The sequence below is a fragment of the Bos indicus genome, chromosome 2 (genome assembly GCF_029378745.1).
Source record: "Bos indicus isolate NIAB-ARS_2022 breed Sahiwal x Tharparkar chromosome 2, NIAB-ARS_B.indTharparkar_mat_pri_1.0, whole genome shotgun sequence".
Classification (NCBI taxonomy): domain Eukaryota; kingdom Metazoa; phylum Chordata; class Mammalia; order Artiodactyla; family Bovidae; genus Bos; species Bos indicus.
The window spans coordinates 1,181,051-1,198,299 of record NC_091761.1 but is presented as its reverse complement, the minus strand read 5'-3'; the positions used below and the strand labels follow the sequence as shown (position 1 = coordinate 1,198,299).

The 17,249-nt window shown below is 36.4% G+C and overlaps 1 protein-coding gene across 1 annotated transcript in view; it reads left to right on the top strand.

Moving 5' to 3' along the window:
- The window catches only part of TUBGCP5 (tubulin gamma complex component 5), a 50,502-nt gene that overhangs the window by 17,695 nt on the left and 15,558 nt on the right, over positions 1-17,249 (top strand). Inside the window, exons 7-13 of the mRNA XM_019968718.2 lie at positions 2,749-2,863; positions 10,038-10,127; positions 10,585-10,678; positions 11,162-11,408; positions 13,089-13,291; positions 14,451-14,566; positions 16,575-16,843. Coding sequence (XP_019824277.2) covers positions 2,749-2,863; positions 10,038-10,127; positions 10,585-10,678; positions 11,162-11,408; positions 13,089-13,291; positions 14,451-14,566; positions 16,575-16,843 — 1,134 coding nt within the window. The remainder of the gene's footprint in view (positions 1-2,748; positions 2,864-10,037; positions 10,128-10,584; positions 10,679-11,161; positions 11,409-13,088; positions 13,292-14,450; positions 14,567-16,574; positions 16,844-17,249) is intronic.

Here is a 17,249-nt window from a genome sequence, read left to right as displayed (position 1 = left end):
TAATGGTTTTCTCATGCACACAGCTGTGAAGCTAACTCCAGAAGCTAGGATCTCTGGCCTGGTCCTGTTCATTGTACCTGAATCTTGCCAAATGCACATAAAGTAGTTAAAATTGATTTAGCATGCTAATAATTTTCTGGTTTCTTTTCTCTTTTCATTATTGAATTGGACCTTTAGGGCAGAATGTGGATTAATCAGCTCAATGTCATGAACAGCAGCCTGTGCAGGGCCTTTTGGTTTAGCTTATTTCTGCTCATCTGCTCTTTCTGATTCTCACTCTGCTTTCTCTGCCAGCCCAGTGACAAGCTCTTCTAATGTATTTGATATCTGTTCTCAAACACATTGAGGTCTTGTAAAGTACATTGTGTCGATTGGTTGTATTTTATTTTTAAATTACATGCTGATAATATGCTGTGTGTAACCTCTGTTGTTTCGCTCTTTCCATTTAACTGTTTTAATCTGTCTGTGTTGCTCTATGAACATTTTTTTTGTTGCTCTAGTGGCTACATAGGATACTGCAGTTTGCAACACCACACTTGTGTTATTGCTTCTTTTGTTGATAGGCCTGAGCTACCTTCTCCCCTTCTGCCTGGTGCCATGCCTATTTTATGGACATAGCCCACAGTTTCATCCCTACTTGATTAAATCACCCACTTTGATTTGGTTTGCTGTTTTCATTTGTGTTTGTCTAACTACTCAGGATAAGTACTTCGGATCCCTTGGTTTCCTCAGGTTTGCCCCTTATATGATGTGTCCACTGATGGCCTTTCCTTGCTTTTCTTTGGAGTTTCATGTCCTTCCTGCCCATCCCCACCAATCAGAGTTCTTTGTATATGTAGATAGTAATTCCAAGGCTTTATACATTGCTATTTTCTTCCCTTAGTCACCTGTTAACATTTTCATGGTATCCTTCAAACAGAATTTGATTTTTTAAAATATTTTATTGTACTTAAATCTGTGAGTTTTTCATGATATGGTTAGAATTTGGACCTTGATATTTTTCTTTATGAAAACATTCTCCTGTATTTTCCTTCTCTTTGCTTTTTTATAGCTTTTGTGTAGCTCTTCAGTGACCACCAGATCTTCTCTTATATATGAAATGAAGAACAGCTTATTTTTCTCCAATGTCAGGAGCACATTTCCCAGCAGTGTCTAGTTAACAGTCCATTCTTTACACATTGCTTTGTGGTTCTAAAATTATTATATATTGATACACTTATTTCTGAACATTCAGTTCTCTGTCCTGAGTGTGAGTTGTGGAAGCACAGACTGTTTATATGTCTTTGTAATATGTTTCAACACACAGAAGTCAAGTTTTCCCTTCACCTCCTTTGCTCTTTTTCAAAATTGGCTTAGTTATTTGTAGACTTTTATTCTTCTGTAGACATTTTGGGAGCAGTTTGGTAAGTTCCTTTTTAAAAATCCAGCTGGAAAAAAAATCCACCTGGAATTTTTATTGGGATTGAATTGAGTTTATAGATTTAGCTTGAGGAGATTTGACATCTTTTCTGTGGAAATATCTATATTTATTCTAATTCTTTTATGTCTTACTAGATTTTAGAAATTTCCTTTGTCAAGATCTTAAGTATTTGTTGATTTCTATGTGTGTTACTAGTTGTTATGGTTAATAGTGTCTTTTTTTCTTTTATTTATTGCTGATGTAGGGGGACACTTGGTTTTTGTAAATTGTTTTTTTCCCAGCATTCTTGCTGAACTCTTGTATTAATTATATATTGTTAATTCCCAAAATATTGGGGTTTTTTAATAGATGATCAGTATTCTTTGCAAATATTGACAGTTTTATCCACTACCAGTTCTTAATATCTTATTAATAAAATGTTAACCATGTCTCTTTTCTGGCCAGCCCTCTAGTCTACAGAGGAAGCAGTAGCAATGGGCGTGTATTTCCTGGAGTGGTTATCCCAAGAAGGTTGCCCATGAAATTCCGTAGTTAAGTGTGATGGTTTTGGCATAGGTTCTGGATATGTGGCCTTTGCAAAATTAAGACTATTATTCCTGTTTTTCTGGGAGTCTTTAAATCATAAATAAATATTAAACTTTATCAAATGCTGTTCTTTATCTGTGAGGTAATTCTATAATTCATCTATTTTGCTCTACTACTTTACTGATAGATTTTTTTGATTGTGAATCATTATTATATTCCTAAGCTAAACTTCTTTTGACTACATCGTGGGATTGGGTTATTAGCTTTTTTTAAATGGAAATTTTTAATCTTTATTCTTTGATGAATTACTTTCTCATATTATGTCTTCATTTGGTTTTAGAAGCAAGGTTATATTAGCCTCATAATGTTAGATAGCTTTCTCTTTTTCTGTTTTTTGCACCAATCTGTGTAAGATGGCTAATCCTTCAAAGCTTAGTACTAGTCCTGAGGCTTTGGGGGTGCTTGGAAACATCTTTAGTTACCATTTCAATGATTTTCATGATTATTAAACTATTCAAATATACTGTTTGTGTTTTTTTTATTCATGGGGTCATTTTAAGATTGAGTAACTTTTTTAATTTGTAGCAATGACATTAATTAAATTTTGTATATATATCTCTTTATAGTTTTAACTGATTTTATATAAATGTATATAAATGTTGTCAGATACCTGTTATTTTAAAGAGCTTTTTTTCAGTTGAATATTCAAATGGAATCCTAAGTCTAGCTATCATAGCAAAGTTGATCAGGTATTCTTTTCTTAACTCTTATAACTTAAATGTAACTAAATTTCTTTCCACTAGATGAGCCAGATGCCCGAAGCTGGTTGGAACAGCATGTAGTGCATCAGTACTGGACAGTCAGGTCCTCAAGATTTCCTCATAGTTTACATTTGCATTCTAATCTAGCTACTGTCTGGTAAGCAGCTAGTTTTCATTTCATGTGTTGACAGAAGAAACTTTATGTTTTAAATTTGGTTTTGAGTTGTGATTTAAATCAAGTAGTTCCTTAAACTTTTTAAAAATTGAAGTATACTTAATTTACAGTGTTGTATTAGTTTCAGGTATTCAGTTATGCATACATACATTATATGTGTGTATGTATATATATTTTTCAGAGTCTTTCCCACTGAGTTATTACAAGATGTTGAATATAGTTCCCTGTCCTATATAATAGGTCCTTGTTTACCTATTTTAGATATAGTAGTATATATGTTAATCCTAAATTCCTGGTGTATCTTCCCCCTCACCCCTGCTATCCCCTTTGGTTACTGTAAGTTTGTTTTCTATGCTTATAAGTACATTTCTGTTCTGTAAATAAGTTCATTTGCTTTTTTTTTTTTTTTGATTCCACATATAAATGATATCATATGATATTTGCATTTGGCTTTCTTACTTACTTCACTTAGTAAGTTAATCTCTAGGTCTATCCATGCTGCTGCAGATGATGATTTTTTTTTTTTTATGGTTGAATAATATTCCAATTAGTGTGTATGTGTGTACCACATCTTTATCCATTCATTTGTCAGTGGACATGTAGGTTGATTCCATGTCTTGTACTATTGTAAATAGTACTGCTATGCACATTGGAGTACATGTATCTTTTCAAATTAGAGTTTTCTGTGGATATATGCCCAGGAGTGGAATACAGGATCATGTGGTAACTCTGTTGTTAATTTATAAGGAACCTCTATACAGCTCTCTTTAGTGGCTGCAGCAGTTTGCATTCCCACCACCAGTAGAAGAGGGTTCCTTTTCTCTGCACCCTCTCCAACATTTATTATTTGTAGACTTTTTAATGATGGTCATTCTGAGTGGTATGATCTGATGCCTCATTGTAGTTTTGTTTTGCATTTCTCTAATAATTAGTAGTATTGGGCATCTTTTGAAATGTCTGTTGCCCAACCGTGTATCGTCTTTGGAGAAGTATCTGTTTAGGTTGTCTGCCCATTTTTTGATGTTTTGTTTGTTTTTTTATACTGAGCTATAGGAGCTGATTATAGATTTTGGAAATCAATCCCTAATCCATTACTTTATTTGCAAATGTTTCCTCCCATTTGCTCAGTTGTCTTTTTGTTTTGTTTATGGGTTCCTTTGCTATGCAAAAGATTTTAAATTTAATTGTGTATGATTTGTTGGTTTCTGTTTTTATTTTCATGACTCTAGGAGACAGATACAACAAAATATTGCTGGGATTTATGTCTGAGAATATTTCAATATGTTGTCTTCTATGAGTTTATGATGTAATATCTTATACTCAGGTCTTTAATCCATTTTAAGTTTATTTGTGTATATGGTGTTACAGAATGTTCTAATTTCAATTTTTTACATCAGCTATCCAGTTTCCCAAGCACCACTTATTGAAGAGACTGGTTTTCTGCATTGTTTATTCTTACCTCCTTTGTTGTAGATTAATTGACCATGAATGTGTGGTTATATTTCTTGGCTTTCTATCCTGATCTGTATGTACGTTTTTATGTCAGTACCATACTGTTTTGATTACTGTAGCTTTGTAGTATAGTCTGAAGTCCTCCAGCTCCATTTTTCTTTCTCAAGATTGTTTTGGCTATTTTGGGTCTTTTGTATTTCCATACAAATTTTAAGACTTTTGTTCTGTGAAAAATGCCGTGGGTGATTTGATAGGGATTGTATAGAACCTGTAGCTTGCCTTGGGTAGTATGGTCATTTTAACAATATTGATTCTTCCAATCCAAGAACACTGTATATCTTTTCAGCTGTTTGAGTTGTTTTAAATTTCTTTCATCAACATCTTTATAGTTTTCAGAGTACAGATCTTTTGTCTCCTCAACTGGGTTTATTCCTAAATATTTTAGTCTTTTTGATGCAATGGTAAATGGGATTGTTGCCTGCCTTTCTCTTTCTGACATTTTGTTGCTAGTGTATGGAAATGCAACATATTTCTGTATATTAATTTTGTATCCAGCAACTTTACTGAATTTATTGATAAGCTCTAGTAGTTTTCTGGGGGCATCTTTTGGAGTTTCTATGTATAGCATCATGTCATCTGCAAACAGTGCCAGTTTTACTTCTTCTCTGATTTTGATTCCTTTTATTTTTTTCTTTTCTGAATGCCGTAGCTAGGACTTCCAAAACTATGTTGAATAAAAGTGTCAAGAGTGAACATCCTTGTTTTTTTCCTGATCCTAGAGGAATGCTTTCAATTTTTCGTCTTTTAAGTATGATGTTATAATATGACTTTTATTATGTTAAGGTGTGTTCCTTTTATGCCCACTTTCTGAAGAGTTTTTATCATATTTTGGTGTTGAATTTTATCAAAGATTTTTTTCTTCATCTATCGAGATGATCATATGGTTTTTATTTTTCAGTTTGTTAATGTGTATCACATTGACTGATCTGCAGATACTGAGAAATCTCTTGTATCCTTGGAATAAATACTACTTAATCATGATATGATCCTTTAAATGCATTGTTCAAGTCAATTTGCTAGTATTTTGTTGAGGACTTTTGTATTAATAATCTGTGTTCATCAGGTGATGGCCTGTAATTTTCTTTTTTTGTGTGATATCTTTGTCATATCAGGGTGATGGTGGCTTCATAGAGTGAGGTCAAAAGTGTTGCTTCCTCTGCAATTTTGTTGGCATAGTTTCAGAAGGATGGATGTTAACTCTTCTCTAAATGGTAGAATGCACCTGTGAAGCCATCTGGTCCTGGTCTTTTGTTTGTTGAGACTTTTTCTGAGTACTGATTCAACTTAATTACTGGATGTTTGTTTGTTCATGCTTTCTATTTCTTTGTGATTCAGTCTTGGGAGATTGTCCATTCCCAGGAACTTGTCCATTCCTGCTAGGTTGTTTGTTTTATTGGCATATAGTTGCTCGTAGTATTTTCTCAATAGCCTTCATATTTCTGTGGTGTCAGTTTTAATTTCTCCTTTTTCATTTCTGACTTTATTGATTTGGGCCTTCTCTCTGTTTTTTTTTTGTGTGTGTGTGTGTGTGTTTTCCCCACTGAGTCTGATTAAATAGAGGTTTGTCAAATTTGTTTATCTTTTCAAGGAACCAGCTCTTAGTTTCATTGGTCTTCTTTATCTCTTTGTCTCTATTTCATTTAAAGTCTCCCATCATTATTGTGTTACTGTCAATATCTTTTTTTAGATCTGTTAACATTTATTTTATGGTTTCTTTCCTTCTACTAACTTTGTGTTTTATTTGCTCATCTTTTTAATCTAGTTCCTTTAGGTACAAGGTTCAAGATTTTTCTTTCTTCCTGAGTTAGGTTTGTATCACTGTAAGCATTTGTCTTACAACTGCTGTGTCCAGTAAATAGACTTTGGATTAAAGTGTTTGTGTTTTCATTTGTCTCCAGGTATTTTTTTATTTCTTCATTGATTTCATCAGTGACCCATGACCCACTTTTTCTTTTCTTTTGCAGCTTTTTTTCCCTCATAGTTGATCACTAGTCTCATAGCATTGTAGTTGAAAAAGATGCTTGGTATGATTTCCATTTAATTTATTGAGTCTTCCTTTGTGGCCCAGCATGTGATCTGTCCTGGAGAATGTTCCATTTGAAGTTGAAAAGAATGTGTGTTCTACTGCTCTCAAATGGACTGTTCTATAAGTTATCAGTAAGGTGATCTACTGTAATGTGTAACTTAAGGCCTATGTTTCCCTATTTATTTTCTGTCAGGATGCTCTGTCCATTTATGTAAGTGGGTATTAATATCTCCCATTATTTTTCGGTTACTATCAGTTCTCCTTTTAGATTTGTTAACATTTTAGTTGTACATTCAGGTACTTTTATGTTGGCTGTGTATATGTTTACGTAGCCATTATATCTTATTGGCTAGATCTTTTTTTCGTTGTGTAATGTCCTTTTTTGTCTCTTGTAACTCTTTATTTTAAAGTCTGTTTTGTTTCATATAATTATTTCTACATCAACTTTGTGTTGATTTCCATTTTCGTGGAATACCTGTTTGCATCCCATCACTTTTAGTATGTGTCTGTAGATCTGAAGTGAGTCTCTTGTAGGCAGAATGTATACAGGTCCTGTTTTTGTACCTGTACATCCAGACTGTGTTTTTTGGTTGGAGCATTTAGTCTGCTTACGTTTAAGGTAATTATCAATATGTATGTTTCTATTGCCAGTTTGGAGAAGGAAATGGCAACCCACTCCAGTGCTCTTGCCTGGAAAATCCCATGGATGGAGGAGCGTTGTTAGGCTGCAGTCCATGGGGTCGCTAAAAGTCAGACACGACTGAGTGACTTCACTCTCACTTTTCACTTTCCTGCATTGGAGAAGGAAATGGCAACCCACTCCAGTGTTCTTGCCTGGAGAATCCCATGGACGGAGAAGCCTGGTAGGCTGCAGTCCATGGGGTCGCACGGAGTCAGACACAACTGAAGCAACTTAGCAGCAGCAGCAGCAGCAGCAGCACTGCCAGTTTATTAACTGTTTTGGATTTGTTTCTGTAGGTCTTTTTTTTCCTCTTTCTTTTATTCTCTTATGATTTGATGACTATCTTTAATGTTATGTGTGGATATCTTTTTCCTTTTTTTGTGTATGCCTATTACAGATTTTTGTTTTGCAGTGACCATGAGGTTTTTGTATAGCAGTCTGTATACATTCATGCTTGTTTTAAATTGCTGATCTGTTAATTTCAAATGCATTTTAGATACCCTGCCTTTGTATTCTCTTCCCTTCTGCCTTGCAGATTTTCTGCTGAAAAATCAGCTGATAGCATTAAAGGAGTTCCCTGTATTGTTGTTTTTCCGTTGTTCCTTTTCATACTCTATCTTTAAGTTTTTGTCATTTTGATTGTAGTATATCTTGGTGTGTTCCTCTGTGAGTTAATCCCGTAGGAAACTGTGCTTCTTGGACTTGGGTGACTGTTTCCTTTCCCAAGTAGGAAAGTTTTCAGCTATTACCTCTTCAGATATTTTTTTCAAGCCCTTTACTCTCATTTCTTTTTTGGGGCTCTATCCTATAAATATTAGCACACTTGATGTTGTCCCAAAGGTCTCTTAAAAATGGATATCCTTTCATTTTATTCTTTTTTCTGTTCGACAGCAGTGATTTCCACTACTCTGTCTTCCAGCTCACTGATCTGTTTTTCTGCCTCATTTAGTCTAGTGTTGATTCCTTCTAGTGTAGTTGTCAGTTACTGTATTTCTCAATTCTTTTTGGTTGTTCCTTCTATTTTCTCACTTTTTTCCTAAAAACTTCTAATTTCTTTCTCTGTACATCCATTCTCCTTTCACATCCTTTGATCATCTTTACAATCATTACTTTTAACTCTTTTTTGGATGCATTTTCTATCTCTATGTCACTTACTTTTATGGGATTTTATCTTATTCCTTCATCTGAAACATATGCCCTCTGTCACCTCATTTTGTTAAATTGCTATGTATATTTTTATGAATGTGGTAGGTTAGTTACATTTCTCAACCTTGTAGAAGTGGCCCTCTGTAGGAAATGTCCTTTGTGCCCCAATAGTGCACTCCCCTCTTAGCATAAAGGGCCAGGGGCCAGCTGGTCCCAGGGTGTTGTCTGGCTTGCATTTGTGGACTAGGTATACAGGCTGCAGGACTGTGGTTTTCTTGCTTGTGATGTCTGTCCCGTGGTGGGATTTGTGCAGGCTTCCTGCAGGAGGGCCTGGTGCCTGCCCCCTGGTGGGTAGATCTGGGTCTTGTCCCTCTTGTTGGCAGGGTCATATCTTAGAGCATGTATAGAAGTGGCTATGGGCTCAGGAAGTGGAAGTCTTTGGGTAGCCTGTCTCCTGGTGGGTGAGACTGTATTCCTGCCCAGTTTATTATTTTGCTTGAGGTGTCCCTGCACTTCTTGGAGTCTATAGGCTGTTGGCTAGGGCCAGGTCCTGGTGCCAAAATGTCAGCCTGCACGAGAGCTTATGTAGGTGAATGCTCCCTGATATATCCACCACCAGGGTCTGTCCCCAATGTGAGCCACCAAACATCTTCCGCCTCCAAGACCAGCAAGTTGGTCTGGCCCAGGTTCCTATCATATTGCTACTTTTGTCCCCGATCGTGGTCTGCTTGAGATTTTGTGTGTGTCTTTAAGAGTGAAGTCTGTTTCCCTCAAGGCTACAGAGATCGTGCAATCATGCCCCACTAGCCTTTGAAGCTAAATGTTCTCCTCTTTCTGGTGCCAGGCATCCAGCAAAGGCTCACGTGTGGGAGAACCTCTGTAATAATTCTCCAGTTTGTGGGTCACCTACCTAAGGGTTAAATGGATTTGATCATACTGCAAATCTACCTTTCCTACCTGTCTTGTGGTTCCTTCTTTAATATTTACTTAATATTAAGTAATATTTACTTAATATTTATTTTATACTGGTATGTTCCAGTGTTTTTCATCAGGTTTTCTTCTGCAGTAGGTGTCATTTTGATGTGCTTATGAGAGGATATTATTAGCTTAAGGTCCTATTCTGCCATCTTGGCCACTCTCCTGAATCACTTATTCTTTATAACACTTTACACTTGCCACTTACCCTGTGGTCATTTCCTCGACTTCCTAGGTCTATTCACTTACTGAGCAGCAAGCCAAATTCTGAAACACCAAGGTTGCAGCAGAAAAGGGTTTATTCCCAAGGCAGCCAAGTGAGAAGGGAAAACAGATCTCAGATTTTCTTGAAATTTTTGTCAATTTCAGTTGAATTGATAAATTTAGCTTTTAATTAATTACTTTAATTATTTAATTTAATTTCATAATGAGGTTATTATTTAACTATGGTCTGTCTTTGATTTGTTTATTTTCAGAGTGGATGGATTGGTATATATTAGGCCATTTGTTTGATTTCTGTTTTCATGAACTTACTGTAAAAATAGTTTAACAATTTTTCCCAAAACAACAAGACATAATTTTAAATATTGCTTAAGTCAGCAATAAACATAACAAATACTCTGAAAGTGCTTCTCTGAGAGTATTTCCGTTGACTTGTGAAAATGAATATGGGAGGAAAATTAAAGCATGTGTTATGTTTATTAACTTATTGAATACTTGTTAAATTGCTAGTAAATTACTTACATTCTTTGAGACTTCTAACTTTACTTAATGAGACATCTTTTCATTGGCATTTGATGTTTGTTATCTAATAGGGACCAACATTTGTACAGCAGTGACCCGTTATATGTTCCAGATGACAGAGTTTTTGTTACTGAAACACAGGTTATTCGGGAAACCCTATGGTAAGATCCATTAACCTAATTTCATAGTCTAAAGACTTTATTAATGAGAAGCAGAATTTTGGTTTTTTAAAGAAAGGTGTTTGAGGGTATTTCACATGTATATTAAAAATAGGCCATTAGATTTGAACCCAAAACAGGTCCTTAGACACCTAATCTAGTGCTGTTACCTGCTGAGATTTCCAGATTCTGGTTCTCAAAAGTGGGAAGTTGTGTTTTGACCATCACCTACGTGAGGAAATGCTTTAACAACACTGTTTTGGACTTTTTTTTAAAGATGAAATTGGAATATGTTGAGTCTTAAAATAATCAGGTAAAAAGACTGATGTCTTTTATTTTCTAATTATCTTACCTCTTTGCCCTCCCTCACCTTTCTCTTCAGAATCTTTATTTAAATTTCCTAGACATTACTGTAGTGAATATTTTTTAGACTTATATTCATCTTTTTATTTCATTTCAGGTTACTTTCAGGGGTAAAAAAGCTCTTTATATTCCAGTTGATTGATGGAAAAGTAACTGTGAGGAACAATATTATAGTAACTCATTTGACACATGTAAGTTGTTTGTGCTTGTTGTAATTAAGATTTATATAAACCATGGTAATGTAATTTTATAACATTTTGCAATATTGAAATTAACTACTAAACATATTTGAGTTTTAGAAGGCAAAATTAAGTTTGTGTCTTTAGAGTGCTTGGAGAATTCTTTAATATTGTTTGTGGTGTTCACGTTTAGTTTTGTATTTTCTCTCATTTCGTATTGGGAAGGCTATCTACTGTAACTTTTTGCCTGTAGTACATACACCTTTTGTTTGTGTGTTTTGAAACAGTATAAGCCACAGTTCTATATCATATAAAATTTAATACTTATGCTGTTCCCTCTGAAAATAAAACTAAATATTTACTGTATTACTTTGTCTTTTGATAAGCATACTGTTTCAAGCAGTCACAAAAGAAATATTTTATAGTGAGGAAAATACTCATTAGAATTCCTGTAGAAGTCTGACTATAAATCATTGTGGTTTGCTTCTGTTATAGAGCTGTTTACGATCAGTGCTAGAACAAATCGCAGCATATGGCCAGGTTGTGTTTCGACTCCAGGAATTCATTGATGAAGTCATGGGGCATAGTTCTGAAAGCATGTTACCTGGAAATGGTTCTGTTCCTAAGAAGTCAACGGAAGCACCTTGTAGAACATACCAGGCTTTCATGTGGGCACTGTACAAATACTTCATTAATTTCAAGGAGGAACTTGCAGAAATTGAGAAGTGCATCATCAATAATGGTATTTAAATATTCTTCCTTTAATAATTGATATAAGATTTGAAATTTACATGGCAAATAAGCAATTGTCCTGAATACACTCATTTTTTTAAATTAAGTTTGTAATTTTAAGCCATTCATATCTCTAAAAATCCAAACAGTATAGAAAGATTTACAGCAAAAATTTTTCCTCCTCCACTGGTTCCCCAGTCCAGAGGCAACCAAGTGATCCATTTCTTGAGCATCCTTCCAGGTATAATTTAGACATATGACAGTGATACATATTCATATCCACAGTCCTAGTAGTCTTTTCACTACTGTCTTCAAATTGTTTTCAATTTAAATTTTGAGAATTAAATCATACAAGTATTTAATTAAAGAGCCTCCTCACTTTTTTTTTTAATCAACTGAGCATTTTGTTGTATGGATGTATCGTAGACCAGTACCCTTTTCACGGACATCTGGGCTGTGCCTGATCTTTTCCTGTTGCCAGCTTCAGTGATAACCACTTACATATCAGTGATTGTGCACATGTACAGCAAGTTATCTAGCACAAATTCTTAGAGTGAGTTGCCGAGTCAGAAGGTATGTGATGGCACATGTGACTTTAGTAGTTACTGTCACATTGTTCTCCGTGGAGGTGTAGATAAATAACTTTACACCCTTGCTGGCAATATATATGAGTATGCATTTGTTCAGTCCTGTCAGCAGTGTGTTATCAAACTTTTGGATCTTCACCAGTATGTTAGGTGAAAATGGTAGCCCAGTGCAGGTTTTTCTCCCTTAACTTTTATATATGCAACTATTGTAAAAAATAGTACATCGACGTCCCATGTTCACTTCACCCAGCATCCTTTGTGTTGACCCTTAAAATACAGTAATTGACACAGTACCATAACTAGTCTGCAGGCCTGACATGGGTTTCACCAGTTTTGCAGGTGCTTATTTTTCAGGGAGGTAAGTAAATCTTTCTCTAGTTCTTTGGCATTTTACCACATGTGTAGATTTGTATTACTACCTCCATATTTAGGATTCAGAGCTGTTCCTGACCAGGGAACTCACTCTTGCTGCCCTTTCTTTATTAATCACCCTTTTCTGCCTCCCCTCAATGAAACAGGAGCCCACTATAGTCTGTTTTATTTGCCCAGTATAGTTTTATTTTGCAGTCTTTTTTTCGTGAGGTTGAACATCTTTCTGTATAAGAATCGCTTGAATTTCCTTTTCTGTGAATTGTCAGTTCCTTTAATTATTTTTCTGCCGAGTTGTCTTTTCCTTCTTTTAGAGAGTTCTTTCTTGGGGAAATTAGTTCCTTGTAACATGAGATTAAAACCCACCATCCTGGACTCACCTCGTGGTCCAGTGGTTAGGAGTCTGCTTGCCAGTGCTGCGTACACAGGTCAGTCCCTGGTCTGGGAAGATCCCACATGCTGTGGGGCAGCTAAGCTCGTGCTCACTAGAGCCGTTGCTCTGCAGCAAGAGAAGACACCCAATGAAAAGCCACAACTAGAGTAGCCCCTTGTTTAGCACAACTAGACAAAGGTTGCATTCAGCAATAAAGACCCAGTGCAGCCAAAAGTAAATTTAAAAAAAAAAAACATCCTCCACTGTTCTATGCTTTTCCATAAGTGGCTTAGCATTTATATCACATTTCGAATGCAGATATTTTTCCTTGCTAAGGAGTTTGATTTCTTGATATTTGCAGATACTACAGTAACTCTTGCAATAGTGGTGGACAAGTTGTCACCTCGATTGGCTCAACTCAAAGTTCTGCACAAAGTGTTTAGTACTGGAGTAGCGGAAGTTCCACCTGACACTCGAAATGTTGTCCGAGCATCTCATCTGCTCAACACCCTGTACAAAGCCATTCTTGAATACGACAATGTTGGAGAAGCCTCTGAGCAAACTGTAGGTGGGATCCTTGTCTAGTCCACTGTGTGTGACTCATTCTGCTCAGCATAGGAGTGGTGGATAGCCTGTTGTAGATCTTTGTAAAAATGGTGTGTCAGACAGTTGTGAGTTTTTAAATTAGCTTCTAAATTTGAGGCTGCATAAAACTAGCTTTTTAGCTATAATTGCCAAGCTCACCAGATGAATGTGGCAAAAATAGAGCAAAACATAAAAGCAAGATGGGAAAAATACCTAGCTGACTTCGAAATAGATACTCACCATACCCTTTGTTAAATACAAATACAAGTTTATTATATGATGTATCTAGAGTAAGCAAATTTATAGAAACAGAGAGGAGGATGAGAGTGTTGGTTACCAGGACCTGGGGAAGAGGAGAAAAGGGGATAGTTAATGGGTACATAGTTTCAGTTTGGCGGCATGCAAGAGATTAGAAAGGCCTATTTCACAGCAGTGTGAATATACTTAAAACTGCCCATCTGTGCACTTTGGTTAAGATAGTATATTTCTTTACTATAATTTAAAAATGCAAATCTAACTGGAGACTTTGATGTAGGTAGCTGCAGGTTTGTTTAGGCACATAACTTAGGTGTTTCACCTAGTTTGTTGGTGTGATCCTTTTTTCCTCACCATTTTGGTACTGCATTTCAGTTAAAAGGAAGTTGATTTCTTTCATCTCTATACTTTCTTTTTTATTAATAACTATATATATATATAGTAGAATGAAATCACTTCCTTGTTGTTAATGGACATTTTGCTAATAGCACCATTTGGATAGAGTTTGGATTGTCCACTTTAGAACTGTTGTGCCTGTGTAACTTTCACTACTAAGAAAGTGCTATTATGGACAGTATGGTTTCTTATATTTAAGTGAGGTTTTTCATAAGGATTTTATACCATGTATTTTGGGTTTTTAATTTCTTACTTTGTTTCAAAAAACATAGATGGATTTCCCTGGTGATCCAGTGGTTAAGACTCTGTGTTTCCACTGCAGGGGATGTGGTTTGATCCCAGGTTGGGGAACTAAGATCGCACGTGGCCAGTGTGGCAAAAAACAAAACAAAACAGGAGTCACTTTTCAAAAGGTGCTTCAGAAATGCTTGAGCCTCATCTTATCCAAGGACGAGGGAGTTCTGAGAATGGGTGTGCCTCTCTTCAGGTCTCTTTGCTGTTCTCCCTCTGGGTGGAGACCGTGCGGCCCTACCTGCAGACTGTGGATGAGTGGATCGTGCATGGGCACCTGTGCGACTCTGCCAGGGAGTTCATCATCCAGAGGTGAGGGAGGTGCACCAGACATTGGCTCTTCTCCCCAACATTTCCATTAGCTTCAGATGATATCGGGAGGTGGGGACAGTTCCAGTAATAGAGCTGTGTTGTCAGCATAGGCAAGTTCTCTTGCATTTTTATATAAATAGAAGACATCAGGTACCACCTGCCAAAAAATTTTTTTCCAAGGTTTTGTCAATTCACAGCTTTCCATATTAGCAAATTGCATTTTTTGAATTATAGTATGTTTATGGATGGCTGGTATGGTGAAAGGCAAACCGAGTCCTTTGAAACGAATTGTTCAGTCACTAAGTCATGACTTTGTATCCCATAGACTGCAGAACACCAGGCCTCCTTGTCCTTCACAGTCTCCGAGACTTGGGTCAAATTCATGTCCACTGAGGTGGTAATGCTAGCTAACCATCTCATCCTCTGCCGTCCTCTTCTTTTGCCTTCAATGTTTCCCAGCATCAGTCTTTTCCAATGAGTTGGCTGTTCACATCAGGTGACCAGAGTATTGGAGCTTCAGCTTCATCATCAGTTCATCTGGAGAAAATTTAGGGTTGATTTCCTTTAGGATTATTGGTTTGATCTCCTTGCAGTCCAAGGGAATCTCAAGAGTCTTTTCCAGCACCACAGTTCGAAAGCATCGATTTTTCGGCACTCAGCCTGCTTTATGATCCGACTCTCACATCTGTACATGACTACTGGAAAAACCATAGCTTTGATTAGACAGACCTTTGTCTGCAAAGTGATGTCTTTGCTTTTAAATACGCTGTCTAGTTTTGCCCTAGCTTTTCTTCCAAGGAGCCAAGCGTCTTTTAATTTCATGACTACAATCACCATCCACAACGTCTTTTAATTTCATGACTGCAATCACCATCCACAGTGATATTGGAGCCCACGAAAAGAAAACCTGTCACTGCTTTCAATTTTTCCCCTTCTATTTGCCATGAAATGGTGAATTAGGTGATGTCAAATGGCTTCATTAATGGGAATCAAGGAGAATAAATTAATGATGAGATAAAAGATGTGAAAATATTACCAAATATACCTCTAATATACTTATTTCTCCTAGTTAGCTACTCTTTTTTTTAACCTATTTAGTATATTTTTAACAAAACAGTTAAGGAAAATCTTAATCATCACAAAATCCACTTGTGATGATTCCCCTTCACTTAATTGATTTTTCTGAACAGAATCATAGAAGCTGCAATGTAGAACTGTTTGGGCTCTCTTATCTCAGTCTTAAGTTCTGCACTGTGTAGAGGTATGTGTTTTAATTGATGGCTATCCACTTAACTCATCAGGGAGAATCGCTTTCTTAGAGTTACAGAAAGGTAGCCCTGTTTACATGGAGAAGGAAATGGCAACCCACTCCAGTGTTCTTGCCTGGAGAATCTCAGGGACAGGGGAGCCTGGTGGGCTGCCCTCTATGGGGTTGCACAGAGTCGGACACAACTGAAGCGACTTAGCAGCAGCAGCAGCCCTGTTTACACAGTGCTTATATAAAATGAACTGGCCTTTCTTTTATCTGAATCTTCAGTCTCTCATAATGTCCTGCTTCTTCTATTGCACATGAGGATTACTGTAAAATCAGGATTCTTAATCTCCTTAGAGGGGAATGAGTAGCCCTCGTTTCATTGTTAAAACAGTCCAGCTAGGAATCTATGTGGAAAAAAAGATATCGAAGTCTGGAGTTTACTTTCATAGGAGACGGCAAAATAGGTAATTTATTCTACCTTTAAAGAAAACCAAATTAATCAAATTTTGTTTAATTCCAATTCAGGAAACTTTCTGCTTATTAGATTTTACTAATGCCATTCAGAATATTAATCCACTTTTCTATGTTAAACTGAAGTCAGGTAAGTCCCATTTTACCTAAAGATTGCATCATTTTACTAATAGTTGATATTACTGTATTTTGGAATGTCTGGAAAACATGCATAAGTTAGAGCAGGTATATTGTTTTTAAGAAAGAAAGGATAAAGTTTAGAATTGTTTTGAATCCCTGTAGAAACAAAAATGTTCCAGTAAATCACAGAGACTTCTGGTATGCAACCTACACACTATACAGTGTATCTGAAAAGACAGAAAATGAAGAGAAGATGAGTGATAATGCTAGTGCCAGTTCTGGCAGTGATCAAGGGCTCTCCAGCAGGCAGCACACCATGGTGTCCTTCCTGAAACCCGTCCTCAAGCAGATCATAATGGCTGGCAAGTCAATGCAGCTGCTGAAGAACCTGCAGTGCACGGAGAGCACCACGTGCCCGGCCACAGCCAGAGGTACCCCCTTAGTGGTGGAGCAGCAGCTCCCTCTTCATATTTGCTGTCCTGAGATACGTCATTATTTTGCACTTTGGAAATGATCAAAGCCTTTTATTTTCATGAAAATTATCATCGTGATCAAATTAATAGATCATGCTGGTCTTGGCTAAAAACAGATTGTCCTCATTGGAGACTTTGAGCATGGTGTTTGAAGGCAGTGATGATATGTTCCACGTGCATCTTCCTTATTCTTGTTGCTTTAGGACTGGTCCTTTATAGTAATTCTCTGGCATTTCTTAATGTAGTGCAGCATTTGGCATCTGAGGACATGAACTCTGGCAGATAGGAATTTGTTGGTGAGCAGGTCAGACTTGACCATAGATTTTAAGGAAATCTTGATATACTTTTTTATATTATATAAAAT